The 10523-nt window shown below is 47.5% G+C and overlaps 1 protein-coding gene across 1 annotated transcript in view; it reads left to right on the top strand.

Annotated features, from left to right (window-relative positions):
- Nucleotides 1-10523, top strand: part of PIK3R6 (phosphoinositide-3-kinase regulatory subunit 6) — a 46540-nt gene that overhangs the window by 12992 nt on the left and 23025 nt on the right. Inside the window, exons 2-3 of the mRNA XM_006761719.2 lie at nt 5554-5654; nt 10435-10518. Of these exons, the coding sequence (XP_006761782.1) occupies nt 5642-5654; nt 10435-10518 (97 nt within the window). The 5' untranslated portion in view covers nt 5554-5641. The remainder of the gene's footprint in view (nt 1-5553; nt 5655-10434; nt 10519-10523) is intronic.

Genomic DNA, 10523 nt, shown 5'->3' with positions numbered 1-10523 from the left:
CCCTCACCCAGGGTCACAAGGATGTTTCCCTGTGTTTTCTTCTTTGAGTTTATGGTTTTACATTGGTTTTGTTTGGCTGTTTGTTTATTTTGTTTGATTTACATTTTAACAATCATATCTCTGATACATTCAGAGTTCATTTTGGTTTCAAGTGTGGGTTTGAGGTTGAGATATTTTTATCTTTCTCTTTTGGTATATCGATGATGAGTTGTTCCATACCATTTGTTGAAAAGATGATTCTTTCTCCACTGTATTGCCTTTGCAACTTTGTAAAAAATCAATTGGCCATATCTACATGTGTCTATTTTGGGACACTCTGCTCTGTTCCATTGACCTGTGTCTTGGTCTGGGTCCAGGTTTTCACTAAAAACGTTATAGCAATTCTGAAAATGGGGGAGGGGGAGGGAATCCTCAAATGATTTTGTGGGTTTTTTCCAAAATTGTTCGGCTATTCCAGTTCTTTACAAATGCTAGAATTTGCTTATCTGTATCTACGAAAATAATACTGCTGGTATTTTTATTGGAATTGCATTAAGTCTATAAACAAATTCGCTGATGTATAAAATTCTAATGAGATAAATTAAGGGGACCTAAGTAAATGGAGACACGCTCATGATTTGGAAAAACCAGGATAGTTAAGATGTCAATTCTTAATTTAAACCTAAGTATTTCTTTCTTTTCCTTTGGAGCTATTTTAAGTGGTGTTGTTTTTTAAATCTTGATTTTCAGTTTTTTGCTTTTAGAAAATATAAATATGACTACTGCTGTATGCTGACATCTGTTCTTTCACCCGCCACGGCTTCGAATATTGTGCTGAATCGCTGACTGGGGGTGGCCTCTTCCTAATGGTTGAGGGGAAGCAGTCAGTCTTTGCCTATTAATGTGAGCTGTAGCTGTCCAAAAAGTTCCCTTATATTCCTAATTGGCCAAGTGTTTAAAGTCATGAAAGAATGTTAAAAATTGTCCAATGCCTTTACTGCGTCAGCTGATAGGATCACACGGGTGTTCTCTTTTAGACTCTAGTGTGGTGGACTATATAGATTGACATCTGCATATTGAGCCGGCCTTGCATCCCTGGGATAAACTCCTTCAGGTTGTTACGCATTATTCTTTTTCTATTTTGATGAGCATTTTTTCACGTGTGTCCGTAAGGGATATTGGTCTTTTTTGGGTCCCATTTCTGTCTGGTTTGCGTATCAGGACAGTGCTGGGCTCATCCAGTGAGGTGCGAAGTGTTTCCTCCTCTTTCATTTTCTGGGCCCGCAGGTTATTTTAATATGTATTGTTCAATATCCAAGTATTTGGAGGTTTTCTCGTTACCTTTATGTTACTGATTTCAAGTTTAATTTCATTGTAATCAGCAAGCCTATTTTGCATAATCTCAATTATTTTAAATTTGTTAAAGTTTGCTTGATGGTCGATGTCCACGCTGATTTTCTACCTGCTTATTCTATCAATTATGAAGAGAATACTGTGAAAATCAGCCTTCAGTTTGACTAGTTTTACCATCACGGATTTTGAAGCCCTGTCGGTAGGTGCATACCTACTTAGGATTGTTATATCGTCTTCATTAATGACCCTTTCATCATTATGTGATGTCCCTGCTTATTCCTGGTAGTTTTCCTTGCTCTGGAATCTACTTTGTCTCATTTGCATCTGTAACCATTTCAGCTTTCTTTTGACTCGTGTTTGCCAACATATGTTTTCTGTTCTTTTGATCTGAACTTACCTATAACATTTCAAAGTGAATTTATTGTAAACAGCATAGAGTTGGCTCAGGTCTTAGCTTTTAATTGATGTTGACAATCTCTGTCTTTCCATTGGTGTTTAGACGTTTAATGTAATTATTGGTATTTAGGTGAACCATTTCATTATTATTTTGCTGTGTTTTGTTCCACAGGTAGAGGGGGAAAGCAATAAGGATTCTCCCAGGGCCCTTGGGACACGTTTCCTCTAGTCTTGTGGTCAGCAAACTGCGGCTCGCGAGCCACATGCGGCTCTTTGGTGGCCCCTTGAGTGTGGCTCTTCCTAAGCCTTTGGAGGACCCTAATTAAGTTAATAACAATGTGCCTACCTATATAGTTTAAGTTTAAAAAAATTGGCTCTCAAAAGAAATTTCAATCTTTGTACTGTTGACATTTGGCTCTGTTGACGAATGCGTTTGCCGACCACTGGGCTAGTCCATAACGTAGGGACCTGCGTGGCCTCCACAGCCATCACTGCCGCGGCTGCTGCTGGGCAGAACTCCTGGGAGCGATAGCAGGAGGAAAGGCAAAAAGAAAGAAGGAATCCCCCCATTTCTCCAATCCTTAGGGGACCCTTTTCTGTTTGTCAGGCCAGAAAGAGAAAGCTTTTCATCTAGATCTTTCCGTCTGCCCTCGGCGTACACCTCTGAGGTTCAGGCTGCCTTTGTGTCCAGGCCAAGGTATAACGGGAGGAGAGAGCAGAGAGCTCACTGCTGGGCTTGCTGCATTAGCATTGCAGAGTCCTCAGGGAGCTGTTCACACAGTGTCCAGAGCTTTCAGCTCACTCAGTGGGGACACCACAGGGGAATGTTCTTACTCCATCTTCACCAGATCTAGAACCTCTGACGTCACATTTTGATGTTGAGCTTTTCCTGACTTTTTGAATGCATATGTGCAAATTTAGAAATATACTTTCAAAAACTGATATGTTCGAAATGTGTCCATTGTTTCTTTACCTGCTATTTAAAATGAACACTTACAGCCCTAACCGGTTTGGCTCAGTGGAGAGAGCCTCGGCCTGCGGACTCAAGGGTCCTGGGTTCGATTCCGGTCAAGGGCATGTACCTTGGTTGCGGGCACATCCCCAGTAGGGAGTGTGCAGGAGGCAGCTGATCGATGTTTCTCTCTCATCGATGTTTCTAACTCTCTATCCCTCTCCCTTCCGCTCTGTAAAAAATCAATAAAATATATTTAAAAAATAAAAAAATAAAAAATAAAATGAACACTTACAAATCTTTTCAATGCAATAAATATAGACGTACATACTCAGTTTTATGCCCAGGCAGTATTCCAGGGCACAGGTTATCCTAATTTGCTTAGTCGATATCCTCTAGTTGGGCCTTTAAGTTTCTTCTGGTTCTCACTCACCATAAACAATGTTTTCATGCACATTGCTGCACACACTCCTGATTCCCTTGTCCGATAAGTTCCTTAGTATACATTTCTAAAAATGGAATTTCTTGGACAAAAAGTAAGCACATTTTGAAATCTGATACTCATTGCCCACCTACCCTCCAGAAAAGCGATACCAATTTCCTTCTCACCAGCTGGGTATCTTCACCAGCAGTTGTTGTGACTGTCTTTTCTAATCTTTGCCAAAGTTATATCACATTTTAGTATTCATTCCTATGGTTATATCAACAGGCTAAAGTTATTATGAGTCCATTGTCATGTTAATACATTAAATTCAATTAGTTGATATTTAGTTAGAATGTGTACATATCTACACTAATAAAAGAGAAATAGAGAAATTGGTGTCACTCTGCTATGCCCACCAGCCAATCAGGATGAGTATGCAAATTAACCCAAAAAGGTGGCGGTTAATTTGCATATGCAGGCACCGAGTGAAGACTGAAGGCTCCGCCTGAGCGAAGACTGAAGAGGCTTGGCTTCTCCACTGCAGCCGGAGCGAAGGCCTGGGTCCCGGGTGCCAGAGGAAAACTGGTGCCGGCAGCCAGGGGAAGGAAGGCCTATTGCACGAATCTCTTTGTGCAACGGGCCTCTAGTATATTTATAAATGAGCCTAATCTACTTTTCACTGTGGTAAAATATACATACCATAAAATGTACCATTTGAACTATTCTAAAGTGTACAGTTCAGTGGCATTAAGTACAGACCCGATGTTGTGTAATCCACACCACTACCCATTTCTAGAACTTTTTCACCATCCCCAAAAGAAACTCATTCCACACTAACTCCCCATTCCTCCCTCCCCCAAACCCTTAGACACCCCCGTTACACTTTCTGTCTCTATAAATTCACCTTTTCTGGGTGCCTCATGAAAGTGCAATCACATAATATTTGTCATTTTGACTTATTTCAATTGGCATGATATCTTCGAGGTTGGTTTAAATAGTAGCATGTAATCATAGTTTCATTCTTTTTAAAGGCTGAATAGTTAATCATTGTGTGTATGTATACACCCATTTTGTTTATGCATTCATCTGTTGAAGGGCATTTGTAGTGTTCCCATCTTTGGGCCCTTTTGAATGATGCTGCTGTGAACGCTGGTGTGCAGGTTCCGGTTGGAGTCCCCATTTTCCATTCTTTTGGGGGTTTACCCGGGAATGGAAGGGCTGGGTCATACGGTGACTCTGTTCAACTCTTTGAGGAGCTGCAGACCGCTGTCCACAGCAGCTGCACATTCTAAATTCCAGCCACCAGTGCCCCAGGGCTCTGATCACCCCGCGTCCTCGCCGACACTTGTTGCTTCCATTGCTTTTCTTTTTGAAATAGCTGTCCCGCTGGGTTTGAAGGGCTTCGTCTATTTTTAGAACTGTCTTTATGAGACTTTGGTGTCCAGGATAAGCTGGCTTTTTCTCAGAGAACCTTTCTTTCGCTGCGTTTGGGGGCAGTTTAAATAACGTAGAAAATGACTTTACTTTGCAGCCTTGAGAGATTTTATCACAGGAACCCTCTGAGCCAGACACCAAATTTTAGGAGCTGGTTCCTTGACACCTTTCTCTGTTTCCTCAGTGGTTACTCATATAAGCAGATTTACCAGCTCTCCTAGAGACTTTTGAGTCATTTTTATTTTCCTAGAAAACTATGTATGATATAGAGGATTCAGATTTTCTTTTCTTTTTTTTCCCCTTTCTTTCTTTCTTTCTTTTTTTTTTTTTTGCTACAAATATATATGTCTAGTGTGGCCAGCATGGTTCAGTGGTTGAGCGTCGACCTATAAACCAAGAGGTCATGGTTCAATTCTCGGTCAAGGCACATGCCCAGGTTGCAGACTCAATCCCCAGTGTAGGGCGTGCAGGAGGCAGCTGATCAACGATTCTCTCTGATCATTGATGTTTCTTTCTCCCCCTCCCTTCCTCTCTGAAGTCAATAAAAATATTTTTTAAAAGACACAAATATATATGCATATTTGTCATTCCTAATATTGTCTCTTTGTCTTCTCTCTCTGTGGAAGTCCCTGCCCTCCAGGGGAGCAGCCTGGGCGCATGAGGGAGGGCCTGGGCTCTGAAGCCAGACGCTCCAAGCCCAGTGCTCATTCTGTCACTGACTGGCTGTTTGACCTTGAGGAGCTATTTGAGCTCTCTGTGCTCCCATTTTCCCTCTTGTACTTTGGGAGAAAATAGCATCTGCAACATAAGGTTAATATTAACATTGAAGAGCTGGCCATTTTTAAGTGCTTAGAGGAGCGCCTGCCACATGGCACGCACCATAGATGTGTTTCTTACACAAACCTGGGCTTCCCTGCCGTGTGCTGGAAGCCCAGGTCCCTGGCAGCCCCTCCACCCCCCAAGTGCACTTTCTGCACCTTCCTACCCCTTACACTCACTGCCTCTTATTTTGCAGAACCATCTCTGTGCAGAAAGAAACCAAACCACTTTACTTTCCATTCTGCTGCCCGAGACAACCACATCCTCCTCGCACACGCGCTCCCATGGAGAGCTCAGGTCAGTACGGTCGGGGAGAGGGGTCTAGTGCGCCTGGTGCATCATGGGAAGGACCCTCTTGCAGGTGAGGCTGCCCTGGGCTGGCAGGACCTCCCTCCAGCTGGCTGCGAGAGCCAACCCAGGCACCCGAATGTGAGAACATCCACATCTGACATCAAGACACTGTTATTGGCCTCAACTGTGTATAGGTCACTGAGCTGGACACTAGGAAGAAGGACAGTAATTGGCAAGAGAGATTTATTACCAAAGCCTTGCATTTATTGAACAAAACCCTTTATAGAGCTTACACTATATCAAGTACTAGTGAAAGCACGACAAAGATGAACTCATTTAGTCATTAGAAAGGTAGATGTTATTCTTACGCCCATTTTACAGACAGGGAAAGCAAGGCACAGGGAGGACGGGCATGGTTCCCGCAGTCACACAGATGCCGTGTGGTTAAATCGGGATTGACCCAGGGACCTGGCTCCAGCATCCTGCTCTTAGCGATTTCACCACGGATGGCCTCATGCAAACGTCAGGTATTTCTGTGAGGTAGGAATATCAGCGTGATTTTCCTTATTTTACTAAAAAGGAAACCAAGGCTCAGAGAGGTTAGGTAATTTCCTCCAGGCCGCAGAGCTAGTAAAGTGGCAGAGTCAGGATTGGAACCCAGATCTGGCTGATTCCAAAACCTAGATTCTTTTCCTTCTATGAACCTGTGAGAGCAAGGAGAGATGAGCCCTCCCCTAAGGTGTGTGTTGGCCAGTGGTCCCCTAGCAAGTCAGAGCACCCCGCAGGCCTCCAGGCGCGGACTCCAGGGCCCTGGAGGATGCACAGCGACCAGGTTGTTATCATTCCTAAGACATGCACCCTGGCCACACCCCACTCACCGCCAGCTCAGAAGATCCAGCTGAGCCCCAGCCGGTTTGGCTCAGTGGACAGAGCGTCGGCCTGCTGACCAAAGGGTCCCAGGTTCGATTCCAGTCAAGGGCACATGCCTGGGTTGCAGTCTTGATCCCTAGTGTGGGGCATGCAGGAGGCAGCCAGTCAATGATTCCCTCTTATCATGGATGTTTCTGTCTCTCTCTTCCTCTCCCTTCTTCTCTCTGAAATCAATAAAAATATATTTAAAACATAAAATAAAAGTTCATCAGTAGGCCCCACCCTCAGAGAAGTGAATTGGATTTGGGGGTGTGCTATGCATGGGTGTTTTCTTTGAAAGCTTTCCAGGTGATTCTACTGTGCACCCAGTTGGGGACTAGGAGAAAGCAAACAACCCTGGGAGGGGTGTGGTAAGAGACAAGAGGCTTGACTCGTCTGGGGTCGAAGGGCAATGGAGAGCTGGCATGGCCAAGTCCTAGGACAGCTTTGAATGGTCTCAGATTGAGAACCAGACCTTGAACTTTGGGGATCCTACCATGGTCAGGACCCTCTCAGCCTTGCTTCTCCGTCTCTCCCTGTTGCCTCTTTAGCTATAGTAACACCCACCTGGGTTTGAGAGTCTGGTCGGTGGGAAAGTATGTGGTCTTTGTTCCACGGGGGTGCAGGCTCCTTGGCCAGGCTACCACGGTCCATCGGGAGATAGGGGGTTCCCGTGGGGACATTCCTGTACTCTGGCAAAGGTGGCACAGGAGAACATGGCAATGGCATTCAAGGGCACAGAGTTTAGTGCCTCGCTGCCCTCATCGGAGATCCTGGCCGTCACCAGTGAGCTATGTCCCAGCGAGCCCAGGTCTCCCTCATTCCCTGGGTCCCATAACTCCTGGGCCCTGTAACCCTTGGGGAATCCAACTTTCTTCTTTAATTAAAGGCTGCAGGCTTCCTCCCACACCTTGAAGACAATCTGATTGATTGTCTCAGCCACATGGCCAGGGTCCCAAACTCCTGGGCTCGGGGAGGATGTAGATGAGTGAAAGGAGGAGAGCGGGAACTGGGAAGAACCAGAGAGCCTGTGCCTCACCTCACGGGGCAGCTGCCCAGCCCGTGGATGGTCGCATGTTGAAAGGAATGCCTGCCGGTGCCAGCAGACGTGCAAGAGATGCCCGAGCCCCTGACTGTAATGCAAAGTCCCCGCTTTGTACATGTTGGCGGCTCATTCCATTTTTTTGAGACTCTACAGCCCAAACAAAACACGTCTGCAGCCAGATGTGGACCGAAGCCTAAGAGTGTGTTCCGGCCGCCCAGACTTTTGAAAACAAAGTTTGTTTGGGGCTGTCTCCCGGGGCTACTGGCAACTTCTCTATTTTTCTCTGAAAATGAAAACGTAGCTCCCTTTGCAAAGCAGGGGCAACTAAAGGTCCGAAGATGAAGGCTCCTCTGCCCTCTAGTGAGGGGGCCAGGAGGAGGTCACTGATCATCTGTAAGTCTGTGTGCAGGGGGTGGTGAGGGAGGAAATAGCATAGTGGCACCAAAAAGAAGTATGTCTGTCTTTACAACAGTTACTAACTCACCAGAGAGAAAAATTAACAAAACAGAACATATAGTATGAACTGAATTAAAACATTTATTGAGTATGGAAGCTGTGCAAACTGCTGCGATAGGCAGTGAGAGATCCAAGATAAAGAACACTGTCCCCACCCTGAGAAGGCGGGGCTCACAGCCAAAGCAATACCCTGAGGTTCGGATAAGCTAATGTAAGTCCTCATTCCCCACTTAGTAAAGGCCCCTCTGTTCAGTACATCAGGACTGATTCCACTGTGAAGGGATCTCAGGCAAGAAAAGGAAAGAAAGGAAGGGAAGGAAAGGAAGGAAAGGAAGGAAAGGAGGGAGGGAGGGAGGGGAGGAGACTGAACATCGATTATTTTTTAATAACTCACCCTGCAACCAACCTTCATGCAAGGTGGAGAAGGGTAGGTGAAAGGGCAGCTGTGGCCAGCCTCGCGCCAGCCTAAATTACTTCCTGGCCAGTGGCCGGGCGGGCAAACATGGGCTGGAACAGCTCGCTGCCCGCCCTCAGCCTGAAGCAGGCTTAGAATTGGGCCTTGGTGTGATCTGGGGGACACGTGAGAGGTTTCAGAGTGGCCAGTGGCCCCGGCAGACTTCGCACAAGCCCGTGCCAGAGCCACGCCCGGGGGAGCCAGTCTGTGAGCCCAGGGCAGGGGGTGCCTTGGCCTAAACACACTTTGATGCCTGGAGGGCCGCCTGCTGATTTTTAAAGCTAGCCATCTCCATCCCATGTGCTTCCGAGGCAGCCGAGGCAACGCCTAGACGTGCAAAGCAGGACATGAAGCAGAAACACCAAAGAGGAACAAAGCAGAGTCCCCATCGCTGGCGATGAGCTGATGTTTGAGGCTGGGCCGCAGGTTGGCTGTCCGTTTCCTGACGGCTGAGGCGAAAGGGGAACTCTGAGGCATGTGGCTTGTGTTGTCTGACAGCCAGAGAAAGCACGCTTGCCTGCACAGACAAACTCTCGGCTGGCATTCATCATAAAGGGGGATTGATGCAGGGAGCATCTCCTACCCTTCCTGTGCTAGTCGGATCCTCCAAGAAGCAGATACCAAGACAGGAGTAGCTACGCAAGGTTTTATGCGGGGAAACACCTGTGGCAGAACATGGGGAGGGAGCTGGGCACGGCTGAGGAGCAAGGTGTCAGGGATGATGCAAATCTGACACTGGATGCAGGAGAAAGGACAGAGGGCTGGGTGGGGGAATGTCTCAGACGGACAGGTCATGGAGGAAGGCTCCGCAGAGCGGCTGGGGAATCCCTGAGCCAAAGTCAGCCGCCAGAGAAGGCTTGCATCTCCAGGACCAGCCCGCCTTGGCATCCCTGCTGCCCTCAGCGTGGGCCGGGTGGCACGGCCTTGGCACAAAGCCACAGAGTTCCCAGCCCAGCCACACAGAGCTCCCCGCCCTGGTCAGGGGAATGTCTCATAGCATGCTCACGGCTACCCCGCTCCCCAAACGTCAGTTACTTATTTTTGTGCGGCCTTCACGGTTTTGCCATGTCAACGTACCACTATGAAAGAAAAAACTATTCTGGCACTTGTTAAAGCGCTAAGGAACACTTTATGTGAGACTACTGCAATAGGAGAGAGACATCGGCTCAACTCTGAATAAGGCAGAGCTAGCTGGGGACTCACAGCCCACGCACAAGGGGCAGCCAGGGGACAGAAAATGACTAAGAAGAGACCTCAGGGCTGGGGGGGATTCTTATTCAACTGACCTGACGGGATTCTCGTGAGAGGCAGGTCAAGGACTTACACATCAGACACGGGGATGGCGAACTTGATCAGGTGTCAAGTGGGGGATTCTCTATACACTGACGGCGGGATTCGTGCTGACACTGTGAGGCAGGCCCAGGGCCGGCCAGGGGCCAGGGCCAGGCCCAGTGGAGGAGAGGGCTCAGAAGAGCCCGGGTGACGTTTGGTCAGGGAGAGAGTCTTTGCCTCTTCCTGGTATTACCCGATATGTTTCTTTAAACTGGCTTTCATTTTAGCTTCAGGCATTTGTTGAGGAACTGGTCATCTATTTTTCCACTACCCATTAAAACGAGTGCATCGTTATCAGATATTAGGCTCATTTGTGTACCATCTTACATGTCTGTGTGCCACCGGTGGACACACGCCACACGCTTGGAAATGCTGGTTCTACAGGAATCACAGACATGCTGTGTGAGAGGCTGTATCCCTGCCCGCCCGGATGCTGCCTGCCAGCTCTCCTGGATACTTTCTGGCACCTCCTGAGGCTCAGAGAAGGGGCTACAGACATTCTCATGGGAGAGTGGGCGTGGGGCGAGGGTAGGACCAGGGGCTGAGCTCCCAAGCTCCTGGCCTCTAAGCTCTGCCCTCTCCGCCCCCAGATGTGGAGCTGGACCTGCAGCGGAGCGTGCAGGCTGTGCTCCGGGAGCTCAGCGCCCAGGCCCCCGCCCTGCGGAGCAACCGAGGTAGG

The sequence above is a fragment of the Myotis davidii genome, unplaced genomic scaffold (genome assembly GCF_000327345.1).
Source record: "Myotis davidii unplaced genomic scaffold, ASM32734v1 scaffold37, whole genome shotgun sequence".
NCBI classification, from domain to species: domain Eukaryota; kingdom Metazoa; phylum Chordata; class Mammalia; order Chiroptera; family Vespertilionidae; genus Myotis; species Myotis davidii.
The sequence above is the reverse complement of the archived record's forward strand: the minus strand, read 5'-3'. Positions and strand labels throughout refer to the sequence as shown.